General features: G+C 37.8%; 1 protein-coding gene across 1 annotated transcript in view; it reads right to left on the minus strand.

Annotated features, from left to right (window-relative positions):
* The window catches only part of pth1r (parathyroid hormone 1 receptor), a 177,998-nt gene that overhangs the window by 67,846 nt on the left and 86,111 nt on the right, over positions 1–24,041 (minus strand). The window contains exons 3-4 of the mRNA XM_061979280.2: positions 12,341–12,451; positions 3,397–3,521 (exon numbers count right to left, since the gene is read on the minus strand). Coding sequence (XP_061835264.1) covers positions 3,397–3,521; positions 12,341–12,451 — 236 coding nt within the window. The remainder of the gene's footprint in view (positions 1–3,396; positions 3,522–12,340; positions 12,452–24,041) is intronic.

A 24,041-nucleotide genomic window follows, 5' to 3' on the forward strand; every position in this document is an offset into this window, starting at 1 on the left:
TTCACCGCCTGTGGATATTGCATTTAATGATTTTTAATGCCATTTAAGGCCTTAATTTTCGCCAAATCCATTTAATGACTTACAGTCGTGGTCAAAAGTTTACATACACTTGTAAGGAACATAATGTCATGGCTGTCTTGAGTTTCCAATAATTTCTACAACTCTTATTTTTTTTTGTGATAGAGTGATTGGAGCACATACTTGTTGGTCACAAAAAACATTCATGAAATTTGGTTCTTTTATGAATTTATTATGGGTCTACTGAAAATGTGACCAAATCTGCTGTGTCAAAAGTATACCGTATTTTCCGCACCATAAGCCGCCCTGGGTTATAAGCCGCGCCTTCAATGAACGGCATATTTCAAAACTTTGTCCACCTATAAGCCGCCCCGTGTTATAAGCCGCATCTAACTGCGCTAAAGGAATGTCAAAAAAACAGTCAGATAGGTCAGTCAAACTTTAATAATATATTAAAAACCAGCGTGATGTGGGCGCGCATGGAGTCGTATATCAACATGGACGGAGCTGCGTGAAAAAAGCCACCCGGCCTCTTCGCGTAAACTTACCTTAATTACTCGCTCATCTTTTCTTCATCCATCCATCCCTTCGAGTTAGCTTTTATGATGACGCTGGCTGGAAAGGTCTCTTTTGGCAAGGTCTTCCTTTTGAATATCACCATGGGTGGAAGTTTCTGGCCATTAGCATGGCAAGCTAGAACCACAGTGAAGGATGACTTCTCATTCCCTGTGGTGCGAATATTCACCGTACGTGCTCCCGTTGTATCCACAGTGCGGTTCACAGGAATATCAAAAGTCAGTGGAACCTCGTCCATGTTGATAATGTTCTCTGGCCGGATCTTTTTTTCAGCTATCTTCTTTTTACAATATGCACGGAAAGTAGCCAGCTTTTCTTGAAAGTCTTTAGGCAGTTGCTGTGAAATAGTAGTCCGTGTGCGGATGGAGAGATTGCGTCTTTTCATGAACCGGAAACCTGTCGCTTAGTAGGAGCCATTTTGTGGTCTTTACAGATGTAAACACACAAAGGAAATGAAACGTAATATCCGCGCCCTTCTTCTTTTTCTACGGGGGCGGGTGGTTGCTTACAGTAGAAGAAGAAGCGCTTCCTCTTCTATGGGGGCGGGTGCTTACCTTGGCGGTTGCTTGCGTAGAAGAAGAAGCACTTCCTGTTCTACGGGGAAAAAAGATGGCGGCTGTTTACCGTAGTTGCGAGACCGAAACTTTATGAAAATGAATCTTAATATTAATCCATATATAAAGCGCACCGGGTTATAAGCCGCACTGTCAGCTTTTGAGTAAATTTGTGGTTTTTAGGTGCGGCTAATAGTGCGGAAAATACGGTACATACAGCAATGTTAATATTTGCTCACATGTTCTTTGGCAAGTTTCACTGCAATAAGGCACTTTTGGTAGCCATCCACAAGCTTCTGGTTGAATTTTTGACCACTCCTCTTGACAAAATTGGTGCAGTTTAGCTAAATTTGTTGGTTTTCTGACATTAACTTGTTTCTTCAGCATTGTCCACATGTTTAAGTCAGGACTTTGGGAAGGCCATTGTAAAACCTTAATTCTAGCCTGATTTAGCCATTCCTTTACCACTTTTAACATGTGTTTGGTGTCATTGTCCTGTTGGAACACCCAACTGCGCCCAAGACCCAACCTTTGGGCTGATGATTTTAGGTTGTCCTGAAGAATTTGGAGGTAATCCTCCTTATCCATTGTCCTATTTACTCTCTGTAAAGCACCAGCTCCATTGGCAGTAAAAAAGGCCCAGAGCATAATACTACCACCACCATGCTTGACGGTAGGGATGGTGTTCCTGGGATTAAAGGCCATCACCTTTTCTCCTCCAAACATATTTTGAGTTTGAGTTTATTTGGAACATGCAAGCAAGCATACAATAATTTCCAGTTTCTCTTTTCAACATGTTCGAAAAGGAGTAGGAAGAAGCAGAGCTTATTTAATCCTACCCCTTTTCTTTACATAACAGTTGCTAAAACTTTTTGTTCACTTCCTGTTCACAATTTATTTACAATATACTCCTCAAGTAATCACAATAAAAATAAATGAATAAATAATAAGTAAGTAAGTCATATTTCATATGATGAGATAAGTAAGATTACTTTGAGAATGAATGAATGGATGGATTAAATAAATTAAGAACATTTGTCATGGTTCTTGTGCTTTGTAAACACTTTAAGTTTGTAGAGTTTCTTGAAGTGGATCATATTAGTACATTGTTCGATTGCTTTGCTTGATCCATTCCATAATTTAATTCCACATACTGATATACAGAAGGTCTTAAGTGTTGTACGTGCATACAAATGTTTTAAATTACATTTTTCTCTAAGATTATATTTCTCCTCTTTTTTTGAGAAGAATTGTTGTATATTCTTGGGTAGCAAGTTATAGTTTGCTTTGTGTATAATTTTAGCTGTTTGCAAATTCACTATGTCATGGAATTTCAGTATTTTTGATTCAGTAAATAAAGGGTTTTTATGTTCTCTATATCCAACATTATGTATTATTCTAACTGATCTTTTTTGTAACACCGTTAGTGAATGAAGTGTACTTTTGTAGTTATTTCCCCATATTTCTACACAATATCTCAGATATGGTAACACTAGCGAGCAGTAGAGAATATGAAGTGATTTTTGGTCTAGAACATGTTTTGCTTTATTCATTATTGATGTGTTTCTCACTACTTTATGTTGTATATTTTTTACATGAGATTTCCAGTTCAATTTATCATCAATCATTATACCTAGAAATTTGGTTTCATTTACTCTTTCAATTTCTATTCCGTCTATTTGTATTTGTGTTTGACTTTCTCTTCTACTGTTACCAAATAGCATTATCTTAGTTTTACATATTGCTGGGTATTGTGGCCTAACAGCTCAGTTTTTGGTTTCATCTGACCACGGAACTTTCCTCCAGAAGGTCTTATTTTTGTCTATGTGATGTCAGATGAAAGAAAAACAAACAACAAGTTTGTTGTATGTGCTCCAATCACTTTATCACAAGAAAATAAGAGTTGTAGAAATTATTGGAAACTCAAGACAGCCATGGCATTATGTTCTTTACAAGTGTATGTAAACTTTTGACCACGACTGTATAATGCTTTTTAATGCCCCGCGGAAATCCTGTCTACTTTTGGCTCCTGGAAAGGACTACTTGTGTCTCTGATTGCAAATATACAACACATTTCCCTAATTGCAGCTTAACAAGGAGAGTTAGCGTTGCCCATATTTTTGTCATGGCTTTTACCACTAATTAAAAGTGATTCCAGGCCTCAATATTCAAAGGGTTCTATTAATGGCTGGGTGCAGCGCTACCGTAAAGAGTGTCAGCAAGCGAAACAATTAGAGATGGCGCTTACCTTCTCGTGGCTCTGGTTGTAATGGGACAGGAATTTGGCACATTCGCTGTAATTGGCCCAAGTCTTGTTGTTGGCCGTGGAGATCTCCCACGTTCCGTTGCTGTCACAGCGGCGGTAAGCTCGTCCTGCACACGGAGCAGAAAATACTTAATCACTTGTTCCAGGAGATCTTTGCCCATAAAGGGTTGTTGCCTGAGGTGGTTAGTTGTAGTACTGAGACAGATCAGCAACTGGTGGGCAGGAATCCTGTGATGTGGTCATGAATATTTGGCCAGTTTTATATTACACTCTTTTATAAAGGCAAATGTTGTGTTTTTCCTTCATTTATACTCAATGCAAGTCAAATAATAAGTGAAATGTTGTCAATTCATTTTCTTCTATTTATCATAAATCATGATCATAAATTGATAAAAGTTCATTTTATTTTAATTCACTTTCCCTAAATATATTAAAGTCTTGTCCAGGGTGTACCCCGCTTTCCGCCCGTATGCAGCTGGGATAGGCTCCAGCCTTTGCATGTTCTCCCCGTGACTGCGTGGGTTCCCTCCGGGTACTCCGGCTTTCTCCCACTTCCGAAGACATGCACCTGGGGATAGGTTGATTGGCAACACTAAATTGGCCCTCGTGTGTGAATGTGAGTGTGAATGTTGTCTGTCTATCTGTGTTGGCCCTGCGATGAGGGGGCGACTTGTCCAGGGTGTACCCCGCCTTCCGCCCGAATGCAGCTGAGATAGGCTCCAGCGCCCCCCGCGACCCCAAAAGGGACACGCGGTAGAAAAGGGATGGATGGATGGGTTGTCATAAACGTTACTTAATTCATTAAAAAAATAATAATACAAAAGAAAACAAATTTTTATGCATATGTAAATGTATTCGGTTATAAACATTCATTCACTTTCTTATTTCCTTCATGGATCTAAACTTTACCACTGTCGGTATTTTTTGCCATATTTTTATTGTAATATTTTCAGAATGTGTGATAGGCTCCAGCACCCCGAAAGGGATAAGCGGTAGAAAATGGATGGATGGGCACTCCCCGCGACCCCGAGAGGGACAAACGGTAGAAAATGGATGGATACATATACAAAAGTACCCATCATATTCTCTTCATGCCATATTAGGCTACAGTGTTGCTGTTTTATAGAGCTTTTATCCAATCAGAATTCTGTTAGCTTGTTGCCAGTGCTGCATGAAATCTGCAGCGGTCTGTGCAGTGTAAGTAAACAGGGCACATACAGTTGATAGACAGTTGTGATAACCACTCAGATCAAGAGTTGTTGACAGTAGGCCTCCATGTTGAACCGTTGAATGTGACACATACGCATCCTGTAATTGGATACTCTCTTGTGAATCACAAATGAGTATCCAATCACAAGTGAATTGCGAATGCAGAAAGTTCAGTGCATCAACATAGCCGCATCGGAGCCACACTTGGCTCGCAGAGAAATCTGATATCTACCGTATTCTTCGGAGTATAAGTCGCACCGGAGTATAAGTTGCACCTGCTGAAAATGCACAATGAAGAAGGTAAAAAACATATATAAGTCGCACTGGAGGATAAGTCGCATTTTTTGGGGACATTTATTTGATAAAACCCAACACCAAGAATAGACATTTGAAAGGCAATTTAAAGTAAATAAAGAATAGTGAACAACAGGCTGAATAAGTGTACGTTATATGACGCATAAATAACCAACTGAGAACGTGCCTGGTATGTAAACGTAACATATAATGGTAAGAGTCATTCAAATAACTATAACATATAGAACATGCTATACGTTTACCAAACAATCTGTCACTCCTAATCGCTAAATCCCATGAAATCTTATACGTCTAGTCTCTTACGTGAATGAGCTAAATAATATTATTTGATATTTTACGGTAATATGTTAATAATTTCACACATAAGTCGCTCCTGAGTATAAGTCGCCAAACTATGAAAAAAATTGCGACTTATAGTCCGAAAAATACGGTACTCGCTTTTTTAACCCACGATGGCCATAGGAGAGCAAAACGTTGATTCGGTTGCAGATTTGATTTTGATTTTTATTAAGGATCCCCATTAGCTGGTTGCTTCAACAACCCACTAGTCTATAGATATATACTGTATAAGTCGCACCGGAGTATAAGTCGCACCTGCCGAAAATGCATAATAAAGAAGGAAAAAAACATATATAAGTCGCACTGGAGCCCGGCCAAACTATGAAAAAAACTGCGACTTATAGTCCAAAAAATACGGTACTTGCAAGGCCATTTTCAAGAAGGATATTTCAAAAGAAGCTAGATCTCGTGAGACAATGTCGGTCGACCCCAGAGCTAGTTAACCTGTCCCAGTCGGCCAGAGGGTTTGTCCGCCACTTCTAATCATTTGTTGTTGTTTTTTCCAAGATGTCTGCTGTTGGCAGGAACTCTGTGCTCTTGTGTCATCCTTTTGTGTTTCCCTCTTGTTTTCATGTGCTATATATTTTTGGCCTTTTGGTTCGGGATCCTTTGGGACTGTGTGACAAGGGGTGGTACTTTCGTGACTTCTGCGGTGCTTTTTTGTGAACTTCTGGATCTGCCTCCCGGGAGCCTTTTGGCCATGGAGACCAGCTGCTGGGTCTCTGCCACACCAGAGTCAATTTGGAGAGACTGGAGGAGATGTGGATGAAGAGACAGGGCTGTGGATCTAGCGCTGAGCACCGGGACGGACAAGCTTCACAGTGTTTTGGCTGAATGAGCAGGTATCGGACACCTCAGTCTCCTTGGACGTATCGTTGCTCATCCATGCGGACTGGACACTGGCCGAGGTAGTGGGCGGCCGAGAGTGGAGTCGGCTCTCTTGGTTGATTTGTTGGGTCTGCTCCTGTCTCTGGCCATGCTCCCTTCACCCCAGCAGACGATGGCGTGGAACAACCGCAGAGGCCACCACAGTGTATATGTTTCTTTGACTTTTTATTCATAGCTGTATGTAGAAGTGGCTGGTTGCATCAGCTCTGCTCTTTCAATGTCTTTAATGTCCTTTGTGTTCTTTGATGTTTCCCTCTTACACACATGTAAGAGGGATGTGTGCTATGGCTATGAGTTGTTTTTTTCCCTTGGTCTCAATCTGGACCCCCTCTCCAGGGGCCCAGGCTTAGACCGATTTTTTTTCTTCTCAACCCCCCTCCCCCATTGTTTACCTGTATCTCACCTTTTTTGTAAGGGGCGCCGGAAGTTGGCAGACCCGTCTGCGATCCTGTTCTGTCTCCCTGTAATGTTTGATCCTGTTCTGTCTCCCTGTAATGTTTGTCTGATCTTGAATGGGATTGTGCTGAAAATTTTAATTTCCCCTCGGGGATTAATAAAGTATTTCTGATTCTGATTCTGATTCTAATGGAATCAACCAACTATGAGCGCTACCCCTGGCTTACGGCTTCTTATGGGTGCTGCAAATTGTGAGTTAAAATATTTTACTTTTTATCGTTTTCAATGTTTTTATAATTATTTTAATTTTAAAAGTGCCACGTAGAGATACGGGTTCACTGATGTTTAAATGCGCCTGAAAATAGCCTGTTTTGTACACTGTTGAGATGGTGATTCAATGCCCTGTATAGTATTTCTCCAGCCGTGGTCATGCGGTGACATAAATCATGATATTATGAGAGGTAGTTATTCAAGTCGGACTAAGTAGGATGTCACTGAAGGCCTAGGTGTGAAATGCACGGCCTGTCACTGACCTTGCACATTTTCTTGTTGATAATTGGCTTTATTTCTCCCACATTTACACATTAAATGTCATGTCCTTCCTTAATTCATGCTCAATGCAAGGTAAATGTTAAGAGAAATGTATAATGTTGTCAATTATTTTTTATTGTTAACATTTAATCCTGTAAGTTTTCCTGTTGACATTCAGTTTTATTTTCCCCACTTTTACAAATGCAGAAGTGGTGATCTTCCATAATTTGTGCTTAACGCAAGTCAATTGAGAAGTGAAATGACTAATTGTGTCAATTCGTTTTTTCATCAGTTACATCTATCCTGTATGTTTTGACTTTATTTACAGCACTTTTTACACATGAGAAGTCATGTTCTTCCTTAGTTTGTGCTCAATGCAAGTCAAATGATAACTGAAATGTCTAACTTTATCAATCAATTTTCATTGTTTAACTTTGTGTTTTGACTTTATTTCCCCCACTTTTACAGGTGACATGTCCTGTGTTTCTTGAATTTAATCTCAGTGCAATGCAAATGTTAAGAGAAATGTCTAATTTTGTCAATAATTTTTTATTGTTAACCTTCAATCCTGCATGTTTTCCTGTTGACATTCACCTTTATTTTCCCCCCTTTTACAAATGCAGATGTGGTGTTCTTTCTTAATTTGTGCTCAATGCAAGTCAATTGATAAGTGAAATGTCTAATTGTGTCAATTCATTTTTTCATCAGTTGCCTCTATCCTGCATGTTTTGACTTTATTTCATGTTTTTCCTTAGATTGTGCTCAATGCATGTCAAAATGTATTTGATGAATTTTCATTGATTACCACCATCTCTGTATACTTTCCTTTTGATATTCACTTTTATGTACCTTACTTTTACAAATACAGATGTCCTGTTCGTCTCCAATTTAATCTCAGGGCAAGTCAATTGACAAGTTAAATGTCTAGTTTTGTGCTTTCCATTCCATTTCATTGTCCACTGTCTATCATCTACCTTTTTTTCCACTGACAATTAATTTCATTTTTCTCACTTTTAAATGTTATGTTGCCTCTCAGTTTGTGCTCTGATCACTAAATATCTGCCTATACATTCTTATATTTCTCAGTTCCCTAATAATGTACTCTGAAATGCACTTGATGTATTTTTTATGTTTAAAATCGTAAAAATCGAATCGCAATTCCTAATCTATTCCAAATGTTCTAGATCAGGGGTGTCAAACTCATTTTAGATCGGGGGCCACATGGAGAACACTCTACTCCCAAGTGGGCCGAACTGGTAAAATCACGGCACGATAACTTAAAAATAAAGACAACATCAGATTGCTTTCTTTGTTTAAAAAAGAATAGGCACATTCTGAAAATGTACAAATCATAATTTGTTGTTGGTTTTTTTTTTACACTTACATGTTGCGGTTAATAGTATTCTATCTTTATTTGTCGTTTTCTGAATAAATTATGTGATAATGTTCATCACTCAACTCATTGGTGTTCATTTTCAATCTATCAAGATAAAAAAAATATCAAAATCAAATTATAGGATGTTATTTATGTAGTTTGCTCTTTGTTCTTGCACTAACATGTGTTTTTGTTGTTGTTGTTATTATTATTATTTTTTTTTTACATACCGTATTTTTCGGAGTATAAGCCGCACCGGAGTATAAGTCGCACCTGCCGAAAATGCATAATAATGAAGGAAAAAAACATTATGCAACTTTCATAAACTATGAAAAAAACTGCGACTCATAGTCCGAAAAATACGGTACGTAGCATCATCTACAAAGATACAAAGAATTCTATTGTGACATCTAGTGGACACATTTAGAACGGCAGTTTCTTTCATTCAAAATTTCGGCTCATTTTATACTTAGCAAACTCATCCCGCGGGCTGGATAAAACCTGTTCACGGGCCTAATCCGGCCCGCGGGCCTCACGTTTGACACCAACTGTTCTAGAAAGACGTTTTTTAGGCAATCTCCACACTTACTCTCTGTGCATATATGTCACAAATCAACAGCCAGAAGAACTTTTCTAACCTGGAACCTGTTTTGCAAAGGTTTTAAGATAATTTATATACCAAATAATTTATTTTAGTAATCGGTTTGTATCGAGAATCGATTCTCAAGTATCGGATCTGAAATTTGAGTTGTTGTGATTGTGACTGATTCGCATCCCTTTCAAAGAATATCATTGACAAATACGATCAATTTTGTTGTGATTTATAAAAATGGGTAGGACTAGGACACCTGTTGAAGGCTGCTCCTTAGGAAAAAATGTGGGCTAATGCAGCATCACTAAGGTTTGGATCCGGGTCTATTCTGGACTCCTTCAGGTTACACCTAGGCGTGGGTTGATAACACATTTTGCTGGACGACATATTGTCCCACTAATTATTGCCAATAAAATATATCATTGTCAGCATCATTTTGAGACCGAATTGAGCACTAATGTAATCATAACATCAGTAACCCTTTCAAAAGCAATACAATTTTTTATAAATCAGTATTTTTACCATTTAAATTGGAAGGTCAATAACTTTCAACTATCCTAAATAAGTAAACAGAGGGGACGGCGCGGCGCTGTTGGGAGAGTGGCCGTGCTAGCAACCTGAGGGTTCCTGGTTTGATCTCCCGGCTTCTACCAGCCGAGTCACGTCCGTTGTGTCCTTGAGCAAGACACCCTTGCTCCTGATTAGGGATGTCCGATAATGGCTTTTTGCCGATATCCGATATTCCGATAATGTCCAACTCTTTAATTACCGATACCGATATCAACCGATACAGATATCAACCGATATATGCAGTCTTGGAATTAACACATTATTATGCCTAATTTGGACAACCATGTATGGTGAAGATAAAGTACTTTTAAAAAAAATTAATAAAATAAGATAAATAAATTAAAAACATTTTCTTGAATAAAAAAGAAAGTAAAACAATATAAAAACAGTTACATAGAAACTAGTAATTAATGAACATGAGTAAAATTAACTGTTAAAGGTTAGTACTATTAGTGGACCAGACAATCATGTGTGCTTACGGACTGTATCCCTTGCAGACTGTATTGATATATATTGATGTATAATGTAGGAACCAGAATATTAATAACAGAAAGAAACAACCCTTTTTTGTGTGAATGAGTGTAAATGGGGGAGGGAGGTTTTTTGGGTTGGTGCACTAATTGTAAGTGTATCTTGTGTTTTTTATGTTGATTTAAAAAAACAAAACAAAAAAACAACGATACCGATAATAAAAAAACAGATACTGATCATTTCCGATATTACATTTTAACGCATTTATCGGCATCTCTACTCCTGATGGGTTATGGTTAGCTCCTTGCATGGCAGCTGCTGCCATCAGTGTGTGAATGTGTGTGAATGGGTGAATGTGAAAATAGTGTCAAAGTGCTTTGTGTACCTTGAAGGTAGAAAAGCGCTATACGAGCATAACCCATTTACCATTTAGATGTTGAATATTTATTGAACAGCATTATTTTTCCCCCAGCTGGAAAAACTGGGTTTGTTTTGTTGCCTTTTTGTTGCCATTACTTTACGACAAATGCGTTGTACTGGTTCATTTATCCGTGTTGATGGCTCATCTCGGTTTTAAAGGGGAACATTATCACCAGACCTATGTAAGCGTCAATATATACCTTGATGTTGCAGAAAAAAGACCATATATTTTCTTAACCGATTTCCGAACTCTAAATGGGTGAATTTTGGCAAATTAAGCGCCTTTCTAATATTCGCTCTCGGAGCGATGACGTCACAACGTGGCGTCACATCGGGAAGCAATCCGCCATTTTGTCAAACACCGAGTCAAATCAGCTCTGTTATTTTCCGTTTTTTCGACTGTTTTCCGTACCTTGGAGACATCATGCCTCGTCGGTGTGTTGTCGGAGGGTGTAACAACACGAACAGGGACGAATTCAAGTTGCACCAGTGGCCTAAAGATGCGAAAGTGGCAAGAAATTGGACGTTTGTTCCGCACACTTTACTGACGAAAGCTATGCTACGACAGAGATGGCAAGAATGTGTGGATATCCTGCGACACTCAAAGCAGATGCATTTCCAACGATAAAGTCAAATAAATCTGCCGCCAGACCCCCATTGAATCTGCCGGAGTGTGTGAGCAATTCAGGGACAAAGGACCTTCGGTAGCACGGCAAGCAATGGCGGCAGTTTCTTCACGCAGACGAGCGAGCTAAACCCCCTATCGACCCTAGCTTCCCTGGCCTGCTGACATCAACTCCAAAACTGGACAGATCAGTTTTCAGGAAAAGAGAGCGGATGAGGGTATGTCTACAGAATATATTAATTGATGAAAATTGGGCTGTCTGCACTCTCAAAGTGCATGTTGTTGCCAAATGTATTTCATATGCTGTAAACCTAGTTCATAGTTGTTAGTTTCCTTTAATGCCAAACAAACACATACCAATCGTTGGTTAGAAGGCGATCGCCGAATTCGTCCTCGCTTTCTCCCGTGTCGCTGGCTGTCGTGTCGTTTTCGTCGGTTTCGCTTGCATACGGTTCAAACCGATATGGCTCAATAGCTTCAGTTTCTTCTTCAATTTCGTTTTCGCTACCTGCCTCCACACTACAACCATCCGTTTCAATACATTCGTAATCTGTTGAATCGCTTAAGCCGTTGAAATCCGAGTCTGAATCCGAGCTAATGTCGCTATAGCTTGCTGTTCTTTCCGCCATGTTTGTTTGTATTGGCATCATTATGTGACGTCACAGGAAAATGGACGGGTGTTTATAACGATGGTTAAAATCAGGCACTTTGAAACTTTTTTTAGGGATATTGCGTGATGGGTAAAATTTTGAAAAAAACTTCGAAAAATATAATAAGCCACTCGGAACTGATTTTTAATGGTTTTAACAATTCTGAAATTGTGATAATGTTCCCCTTTAAGCTCAGATATTCCCACAAGGCTCGGCCCGTGCACGTTGTGTGCGTAAGCTAGCAAAAAATGAGGGTTCAATCCGTTCGTTCAATTCTGCTGTTGAATAAACACGCTCAGGTGCTTAGATCAATGCGCAGAGTTAACCCTCTTGCACCCTGATTGAAAGCGACAGACGAAGAAAACAAACACATGCAGACACGGTCATTTGTCGATGCCGGCAACGTTTTTGAGTTCCTTTTCATTTATCCTTTGATCAACTCAATCGCACACGTTGCTTTGTTTGGGAAATCAAATCTGAGGCATTGCTAAGAAAAACAAGCTTCTTTCTGGCTGCAGAACGGTCTTCCGAGGGCAGACTATTACCTCGATGGTTGAAGTCGTAGATGTACTCTGGGCATGAGGTGGACACCAGCTTTCCTGAAGCCCCTTCAGGCCAGCACACAATGCCATCCCAGTCTGGCGCGCAGTGGCCATCTATGGGGGAATAAAGCAGAGCAACATAGCGTCACGTACTGGACTGAACTGTTTCTGGTACAAAAGCAGCAGTGTGTTTTCGAGAGGCCTTTATGCTGTATGCAAATGAGCAACAAGGTCGCCCTTTTTAGGAATATACAGAAAAGGAAATGGCTTTGCGGGTCAAGCGGAGAGCACACACATTTGTCTACTTTCCATCCATTGTCCTGTAATTAGGACTTGCAATTTTGGCATTCTAAAAATGCTGAGAAGAATTTATATTGCATGTGTGTGGCGTGTAGCCTTCCTTTTTTAGTTCATATACAACCACACTTAAATCACACTTCTGACTTGCTTTTTCTGTCTGTGTCCTCTCTAAACACACCATAACTTAAAAATAAAGACAACTTCAGATTGTTTTCTTTGTTTAAAAATAGAACAAGCACATTATTCTGAAATTGTACAAATCATAATGGTGTTGTTTTTTTGTTTTTTTTTACATTTACATGTTGCGGTTAATAGTATTCTATCTTTATTTGGCGTTATTTATATTTTCTGAATAAATGATGTGATAATGTTCATCAGTCAACTCATTGGTGTTAATTTTCAATTTATCAAGATAAAAAAAATTAAATCAAAATCCAATTACAGTATGTTATTTATGTAAATTGATAATTTTCCTCGACTGATGTACTAACATCATGTGGTTTATTTTGTACATATGTAGCATCATCTACAAAGTTACAAAGAATTGCTATTGCGACATCTAGTGGACACATTTAGAACAGCTGTTTCTTTCATTAAAACATTTCAGGTTACATTTTATACTTAGCACACTCATCCCGCGGGCCGGATAAAACCTGTTCGTGGTCCTGATCCGGCCCTCGGGCCGTACGTTTGACACCCCTGGTCTATACCCAGGTTCTCCAATCAGGTTATAGCGGGTGTTGTCTTGCATCAGGTTTTCCTCTCTCTGTTTGTTCCTTTTTAAATGTTGATACAACAATCATTAGCAAGTGCTGATGTCAGGTCCGAGAAAGTCTCGTCTGGTTTCATGTTTTCTCTCTCCCTGTGTCCCGTCTTAAATTAAGCTAAACCAGGTGTGTCAAACTCATTTTAGCTCGGGGGTCGCATGGAGGAAAATCTAAAATTATGGCATCAAAACTAAAAAATAAAGACAACTTCAGATTGTATTCTTTGTCTTAATTTGGCCAAAAATAGAACAAACACATTCTGAAAATATTACAATAGAAATATAGAAAAAAATACCGACAGTGGTAAAGTTTAGATCCATGAAGGAAAGAAGAAAGTGAATGAATGTTTATAACCGAATACATTTACATATGCATGAAAATTTGTTTTCTTTTGTATTATTATTTTTTTTAATGAATTAAGTAACGTTTATGACAACCTTTCTCCAAAACACAATATAGAATGTGAGATATAACAGGATAATGCATACATTTATCATTTGTTTTCAAAACGGTTACAAAAAAGTGGGACCCCAAAAATGTACTGTGGGACCCCATTTTTATGACTTGATGGGGCCCCTGGGACCCCATCAAATTCCTAGCGCCAACACTGATGGAGTATTGGTACGTGCAAAACAGCAGCAGGCGGCTGTGTCCTGTGGGCCGGTTCTAATACTAATCAAATATCATCGCCTCATTCATGGGCCGGATCTGGCCCTCGGGCCTTGAGTTTGACACCCTTGAGCTAAACCCAACACTTCCATGTTGCAGTCTGCGTTGCCTTAGTCATCTCTAGTCGCTTTCTTCTCTATCAAATCAAATTCCAGCATGTGTTTTTGTTCATGCTACTTGCATTTATTTTTGGCTGCATAGCATCAGCAAAGTCTCCCCCACCCATCTCAGATTCCAGGCAACAACCTCTCATGTGGTTTCACATTTGGGTTGTAGTATTTTAAAAAAAACGTCTGCCCAATTTTAATGACCACTAACAAGTAGCGATGCATAAAACTCAAACAATGCTTTTTCTCCAGCGGATTAAGATTAAGTTATCTTTGCTGCAATCAGACATAGAAAGACGATATGTTTTTTTATTTGCCCGTCACCAAAATTAGAGAGCCCACAGATTTCTGGCGCAAATTCCCCCAGACCGCACATCCGGAGCTGTTACTATTGGACCACCTACACGCCAACAGGCACACATATATCGGTAGGCTTTTCTATAAATTACCTGACCACAATTCAAACAAAAATGAAGCTACAAGGGAAGTGTGGTATTAGTGATGCAAATGGACTTCTCTCTCTCTCTCTCTCTCTTTCTCTCTCAGACTTGCCAGACACCCACAGCCTATCTTAATTATGAGCTGCAGATGTCAAAACATGGACTCCACGTTTTCCTGATGATGTTTTTCTACGGACCACAAGCTCGGTGTCTGAGCTATTTTTCACCCAGCGAGGTTTGGGGCATCGACCCCACATCCCTCCACTGTCCCCCCCACCCATGCCAACCTCAACGTGTTTCCCCTCAAAGAGTACCTTGTCTCGCGTGGGTATTTTAAGCACAAATAACAAAAAGCACATGAAGTTAGAATGTGGAAATAAAGCAGGGAGTTGTGCTGGAACACATGGTTTCCAACTCTCCCAAAGAGGTTGTGTTTTCAGGCGTTGTGGTTTGTTTGTCAGCAGGATCGTGTAACAACATTATGGAGGGAGGAAAAAGGAAGAAAGGTAATTTTTGGTACAGATATTGACTTTTGTTTCTGTTCCAGTTAATAATGCATGACAAAGACTTGATTGTTTGGCGTTGGCTGAGGTTTACACTACTAAAAGTGTGCCATTGCTAGTTTTTCACTTTTATGCAAGGCATTCGTCGCTATAGTTCTATTTGCAGGCTATTTATCTCAGCGTCTACTTCTCAATTGATATTACTGAATTACAGTACCTCGCTTCTCGCAGGATTATGTTTTCGCCGAAGAATGTTGCCACCGTTTTGCCTAGATTTTCGTATACATTACCATCTCAGTTATATTATGGTCAAACATTGTGTGCAACTAACTCGTCTGATTGCCCGTGCGTTATTCTACCTAATTGAGCACCCAAAAGCATAGCGTGTGTCTGTACTATCACAGAAACAGTAAATAACCAAATTATTAATACAAATGTATTCAAATAAATTAAATGCACCGGAAATATATAAAATTGGTCATTAAGTAATAAATAACATGACGTATTATTTAAAGTAAAAAATAAATAAATATATATATATATATATATATATATATATATATATATATATATATGTATATATATATATATATATATATATATATATATATATATATATATACACACATATAGTCGAGGTTTCTGTGGTTTATCCGTTATACAGTGCTCAATACTGGGGTAGAGAGCGTTATATACGTTAGGTCAGGAAAAAACACAAGAGGCTATATCATCCCTACAAGCCTGTTTCGCAGGTTTCCCTGCTCGTTAAAAAATCAGGGAAACCTGCGAAACAGGTTTGTAGGGATGATATAGCCTCTAGTATTTTTTCCTGACCTAACGTATATATATATATATATATATATATATATATATATATATATATATATATATATATATACAAATACATATATATATATACATATACACATACATATATATATATATATATATATATATATACACATACATACATATATATGTATACATATACATATATATATACACATATATACATATACACATACATACATATATATATATATATATATATATATATATATATATATATATACATATACATATATACATATACACATACATACATATATATATACATATACATATATTATACACATATATACATATACACATACATACATATATATATATATATATATATATGTACATATACACATACATACATACATATGTATATATATACTGTATGTATATAAATATACACATACACAGATATATATATATATATATACATACATATATACATATACACATACACACGTATATATACACACATATATATATATATATGTATGTATATATTTCTATCTGCAAGCAATTTATATGTATATACATGTATATATATATACACATATATATACACACATATATATACATATGTATATATATGTACATACATATATACATATATATATGTATGTATGTGTATATGTGTATATATATATATATATATATATATATATATATATATATATATATATATATATATATATATATATATTAGAGCTGTCAAAGTTAATGCGATACTAACACCTTAACTATAAGTTCCTTTAACACTCATTTTTTTGACGCGCGAAAAATGTTTACACATCTTATTTGACCCTCGACCCATTCCGTGTATCTGCGTTCGATTACTGTTGAGCCACAAAAAGGTAAAAATAGCGAGCAGAAATGGACAAAGTAAAGGGTACATTATTAAAAGTCCAGGTCCAACGTCATGCCAAGTCATTCTGCCAACAAGACAACACTATTTTCATCCATGATCGCCGTGAGACGACATTACTGGAGAAAAATAAATGTGTCCTGGAGCATCAGAAAAGTGGGGCAGAAGGTTGAGAGACACTTCCAGCTTCAAAATAATAGCGCCATATGTCACATCCGGTTTAACTACACTAACAAAATAAAAAATGTTTTACATTAGGGTCAAGGTTTGATTGTCAAATATGTTTTGTAATGTAATAATATGCTCGTACATTGGTTGAGGAACAGATGTCTGTAGAATTTTGTAGACAAAAATAAATGTATTCTATTTTGGAATAAAGCTGTGAAGAAAAATGAAGAAAGGGTGAAGCGCTGGAAGTGAAGTGAAGTGCCGGATGTACTGTATATCAAAGGATTCCTATGATGAATTTCATCTTTTCTGACTTATAAATTATCTTAATGAAACTGTCTTAAAAATAAAGTGCAAATGAAAATAAGGCTTCACTATTTTAGTCATAATTTTTGTGCTTAAAAAACTTCTCCATGATGACTTGAGCTCCAGACTTCTTCTGTTTGTTTGAGATTGTCATCACTGCCACGAGTGTTGGGAAAGTGTATTACAAGTGAGTACTGCTGCGGCCCATACGGACCGCAGCTGAGAACAGACAACAATGGGCCCCAGCCCTATGGTAATGAAACACTAATCTGGACCACAAGGAAGTGTTTTAAATGTAGAATAAAATCATAATAGTGCCCCTTTAATCACACACACACACACACACACACACACACACACACACACACACACACACACACACACACACACACACACACACACACACACACACACTGTATATATATAAATAATTCTACTCTATGATCATTTTTATGAACCAGGTGTTTTTATTTGTGGTGTAGGAATACAACAAGAACAAGGAATATTAATATTTGGTAACCCGGCAACAGCCTTTGATATGAACATTCTAAAAGAAACGAGAAGGTTATAATAGGGAATTTTAATGGGCTATTAAAAGAGAAAAAGGGGGCTTTACTCAAGCAGAATTAAGAACATACTTTGTGTGCTTATCCATCCATACAAAGTTAACCACACCGGGGAACATATGTTTCATTAATCAGCTAAAATATTAATTATGGGTCCTTTAACTGTTAAAAGACTGAACAATCATGCGTAACCTGGCAAAAGAGGTCAGTGAACAGCACAGGAGCATCTTAATAGAATTGAACTTACATTTCAGGTATACAAATATAATAGTATAATATAATATAATATATATGTACATATATATATATATATATATATATATATATATACACACACACACATTATATATATATATACACACACATTGTATATATATATAAAGCTCAAGTTAAAAAATATAGGCAGTGACAGATGTCACAGTATATATATATATATATATATATATATATATATATATATATATATATATATAAAATTTACAGTCAGTAGACTGATTGATTCAGCTCCATTTTGATGAAAGAATTTTAATTGTAAAAAAAAAATATATATTTTTTTGTCAGAAATGAATGATGTAACAGATGTGCTGGGAGGAGGCTGCTGAAGTGTGACACTAAGCCTTGCAGTCACACTGACCCGTCAGGACAGATTATGCGGGATGGTGGTCAGATGAGCAATGCGCGCACACACACACACACACACACACACACACACACACACACACACACACACACACACACACACACACACACACACACACACACACACACACACACACACACACACACACACACACACACACACAAATGTGAGCTAATGTTTTCATTGGCTGCTCTCCTCTGCATTAGCATCTCTGGCCCTTTACTTAAATACACTTGGAAAGAGCTACATTTGAGACCCGACCGTCATTTCTTTCTAAATTATTGAAATTTTATCAAAACCAGAATGCCACACGGTACAGAAAATAGCTTTTGTGCTCATTTCCTGGACGCAAACCCTGTTAATTACACGTTCCATTTACAAGAGCCCAAATCATCACCGCCACAATTCACTTGGAACAAGCGAGAAATAATATTGGTTTGGCCGTGATAAGCCCAAGTATCCCTGTAAACAACCACGTGGCAGAAAACCCCAAGATGGCTGGATTACGATGTTCTTTAGACATCCATAAATATTCCAATACTCACCCTCTGGCAGAACCGCAGACACACATGAGGAAATGAAAAAGCAAGTTTTTACATCATGGGGCTTTAGTGGCAGAGCGTATTGCCTATAAGGACTCATTATTTGCATCAAAGACCTAACTGAAAATTAGATTGTACACACGTTTACATTGCGATTCTAATTAGAGCTGCAACAATTACCCGATTCATTGGATTAGGAAAATACTTTGATTTCTATTGTGGTGCTTTGATTACTCATTTAATGAGTGTAACCAATTAATCAAATCCGGACTGGATGGAGTTCTCGGAACTCAACATACGTTGACATAGTCTTCGCACAGCCGCTGCAATAGAGCACACAAGGTATATAAATATAGACTTGGGGACGGTGTGGCTCGGTTGTTGGGGGGCTGCGCCAGCAACCTGAGGGTTCCTGGTTCAATCCCCAGCTACCGCCATCCTGTGTCCTTGAGCAAGACACTTCACCCTTGCTCCTGATGGGTCGTAGCCAGGATCTGGCATGGCAGCACCCGCCATCAGTGTATATGTGTGAATGTGGAAATAATGTCAAAGCGCTTTTAGTACCTTAAAGATAGAAAAACTCTAAACAAGTGTAACCCATTTAAAATTAACTTTTATTTAGTAAATTATTAAAACTTTTTTATTTGCATACATGTTTAAAGTGCAATTTCAATGTTGATGGTGTGGATTATTTAAACACATCTGTCATATGTATTTTAACTATTCCCCCGCAAATAAGCATTGAGATTACTCGATTAATTGAACAAACTAATCGATAGGTTACCCGAGTACTAAAATAACCGATAGTTTTCCTCACTAAATGATGTATGCCAGAAAAAAATGCCCATACTTCGAAAAGGATGGAGTTCTAACCGACAGGTAAACATCAACAAAAGCCGCACCTATACAGAGTTGGAAACTTCTACTCCAAAGGAAATGCTCCGATAAATGCCTCTTGAAAAGCAAATGACTGTGAGGGTCTCTAATTGGCTAAGAAATAAGGGCAGTAACAGATGTGGCTGTAGAGGAGGCAGTAGAAGGAGGCAGTAGAAGGCAGTAGTTGCATTTAAAGTATCATGCACTCTTCATGCTCTTTAAACGTTAGTTGTGCATACTACAGGTATGAAACTAATGCCCTATGAGTTGTTTATAATGTCCTAATTGGTAGGGGTGTCCCGATAAAACCTTTTTGCCTCCGATACGGAACCGATATTAAAGCCTTGACTATTGGCAGATAACATTATTAATCCAACACGATATAAGCAGGAATCATACACAATTGTATTATTTTGCAGGAATTTACTCAAACAGTTAACAATGGTAGGTATGAAAAACACACACCTATATATCATTAACAGTTTAAGATAGACTTATGCTGTTTTTAAGTTGAAGTTGAGTGTTTTTTTATGCACCACCTAGTGGCCACGATCATTTATCAAATTAAGCTTGTGATGCAGTAAGTTGAATGATGCGGACACATTTGTTACTAGACACTTTTTAGCCTTAGAGACCGTATTCTCCGGACTTTAAGTTGCACTTTTTTCAATGCTTTGAACCCTGCGGCTTAAGAAACGGTGCTGCTAATTCATAGATATGTCGTCGCTAACGTCCATAATTGTTTTGTATTCAGCAAATACTTTTCATGCTACGTCAACAGACACTGAATGGGTGTGTTATTGTTTGTGCTTTGGCGCCATCCTTCAGACGGGTTCGCTCACTGCATGTGCTGGGGGTTGAAAATGTACTTCCTGTTTGGTGCCGGAACTATATTCAACCAAAGTCCTTCTGCTCGAAAGGATTCTTCATTCACCACTCCAAGCAACGTGTGTACGTCTTACAATATAACTACAACATATATATAAATATATATATATATATTTATATAAATATATATATATATATATATATATATATATATATATATATATATATATATATATATATATATATATATATATACACCGTATTTTTCAGAGTATAAGTCGCTCCGGAGTAGAAGTTGCACCGGCCGAAAATGCATAATAAAGAAGGAAAAAAACATATTTTAAGTCGCATTTTTTGGGGAAATTTATTTGATAAAACCCAACACCAAGAATAGACATTTGAAAGGCAATTTAAAATAAATAAAGAATAGTGAACAACAGGCTGAAGAAGTGTACGTTATATGAGGCATAAATAACCAACTGAGAACGTGCCTGGTATGTTAACGTAACATATTATGGTAAGAGTCATTCAAATAACTATAACATATAGAACATGCTATACGTTTACCAAACAATCTGTCACTCCTAATCGCTAAATCCCATGAAATCTTATACGTCTAGTCCAGTGGTTCTTAACCTGGGTTCGATCGAACCCTAGGGGTTCGGTGGGTCGGGCTCAGGGGTTCGGCGGAGGTCAAAACACACCCGACTCAAATATAAACGTCTCCCTATCGGCGTATTACGGATATGGCAACAGCAGAAGTCAGACTGATTTGCAGGTGTGAAATTTGTTGTGAGTTTATGCACTGTGTTGGTTTTGTTCTTTGAACAAGGTGATGTTCATGCACCAGTAAAAAAACATGGTAACACTTAGGTAGGGATGTCCCGATCCGTTATTTGGAATGGATCGGCTGCCGATATTTGCCAAAAATTGCGTATCGGCAAGGCATGGGAAAATGCCGATCCAGATCCAGTTTAAAAAAAAACTCCGGTCCGTGTTTTCCAACGCACCTATTTAAATAATACATTCCACTTTTCTGCTGCTCCGTAATTTCCGTTCCGCATTTTCCAGCACACCTTCAACACATCCACAATTCTCACGCAGTTGCTTTTAGCTGCTGGCATTACACGACAGGCTCTTCTCACTCTTTCCTGTGTCTCCCTCACAGACAGCGAGCGCACCTTCTTACACACGTCACATACTGTCACGACATACGTCACATACTGTCACGTCATACGTCACATACTGTCACGTCATACGTCACATACTGTCACGTCATACGTCACATACGTAAACGTCCTCTCCCAGCAGAGAGCGAGGTAGCGGCATGGCTAACGTTAGCTGTGATGCTAGCGCAGCCGCTAAGGTGCGCGCCTGCTCAAGCGTCCTCTGCGCACGGCAAATCTATGCCACGCACAAAATCTAATAAAAAAATAAGCGCTTAACAATTTTCGACACACGGACACGACAGAGACAACAGTTTTCGTCATCACTGTTCAAATATTGTGACGTCTGTCGAGACGCTTATCTCCATTCGGTGCCACACGTCCAGACTCCACACCATCAAAATGGCAAAAAGTTCCACAACACCGTATGAAAAAATTAGTGATTTTTTTAGTTGTGATTTCCTTCTCTGCATGAAAGTTTAAAAGTAGCATATATTAATGCAGTATGAAGAAGAATGTTTTAATGTAGACATGCAAGCCTTGAAAGAACATTTTGAAAATCAAGATTGCATTTCCTGCAAATGGGTGCATTTCTACTCTATATTTTAACTTTAGATTTATTCTCATATCAAACTCTTTTGGCTGTCTTTTTGACACTTACATCAGGCGCCCCCCTCCACACCCTGGATTATAAATAATGTAAATAATTCAATGTGATTATCTTGTGTGATGACTGTATTATGATGATAGTATATATCTGATAGTATATATCTGTATCATGAATCAATTTAAGTGGACCCCGACTTAAACAAGTTGAAAAACTTATTGGGGTGTTACCATTTAGTGGTCAATTGTACGGAATATGTACTTCACTGTGCAACCTACTAATAAAAGTCTCAATCAAAACACATAGAATCATCATACTGCTGTGATTATATGCATCAAGTGTTCATTCAAGGCTAAGGCAAAATATCGAGATATATATCGTGTATCGCAATATGGCCTTAAAATATCGCAATATTAAAAAAAGGCCATATCGCCCAGCCCTAGTTCAATGATGCCATTTCTGTTTGTCATGTATAATTTTGTCTATTTTGTGTTTATCCTTGAATAAACAGGTCAGTTTCTTGTTACCAACCATTGTGTATTATTCAAACTCCCCTAATTCAGCTGGCTAGTTGTTATCAAGAGTACTAAAACCCTTTTCAACATGATTCTGACAACTAAGTAGGCTAAATAACTTTAAACTTTAATACATGCTCGGATAGGCCAGTATCGGTCAGTATCGGTATCGGTCAGTATCGGTATCGGATCGGAAATGCAAAAACAATATCGGTATCGGATCGGAAGTGCAAAAACCTGGATCGGGACATCCCTACACTTAGGTATGGGGAACATATTCACCATTAATTAGTTGCTTATTAACATGCAAATTAGAAACATATTGGCTCTTAACTAGTCATTATTAAGTACTTTTAATACCTTATTCGGCATGGCCTTATTATAATTCTGACCCTCTAACCCTGGCCCTAACCCTCTAACCCTAACCAAATAACTCTAAATTAAGTCTTTGTTACTTAGGATATGTTCCCCTAGTGTCCAAAAAACTCTAAATGAAGTCTTTGTTACTTAGAATATGTTCCCCATACTAAAGTGTTACCAAAAACATATAACTTTGTCTTGAATTTGAAAAAAAAAATTATTTTATTTTTCACTAAAGAAGGGTTCGGTGAATGCGCATATGAAACTGGTGGGGTTCGGTACCTCCAACAAGGTTAAGAACCACTGGTCTAGTCTCTTACGTGAATGAGCTAAATAATATTATTTGATATTTTACGGTAATGTGTTAATAATTTCACACATAAGTCGCTCCTGAGTATAAGTCGCACCCCGGCCAAAGTATGAAAAAAACTGCAACTTATAGTCTGAAAAATATGGTAATTATATATATATATATATATATATATATATATATATATATATATATATATATATATATATATATATATATATATATATAGATGGGGGTTCCTGGTACGAATGCGCCAACTGCCCTTGTGTCCTTGGGCAAGACACTTCACCTTGTTCCCACTGCCTCCCACACTGGTGTATGTATGTATGTCT

The sequence above is a fragment of the Nerophis lumbriciformis genome, linkage group LG19, assembly GCF_033978685.3.
Source record: "Nerophis lumbriciformis linkage group LG19, RoL_Nlum_v2.1, whole genome shotgun sequence".
In the NCBI taxonomy this organism is placed as follows: Eukaryota; Metazoa; Chordata; class Actinopteri; order Syngnathiformes; family Syngnathidae; genus Nerophis; species Nerophis lumbriciformis.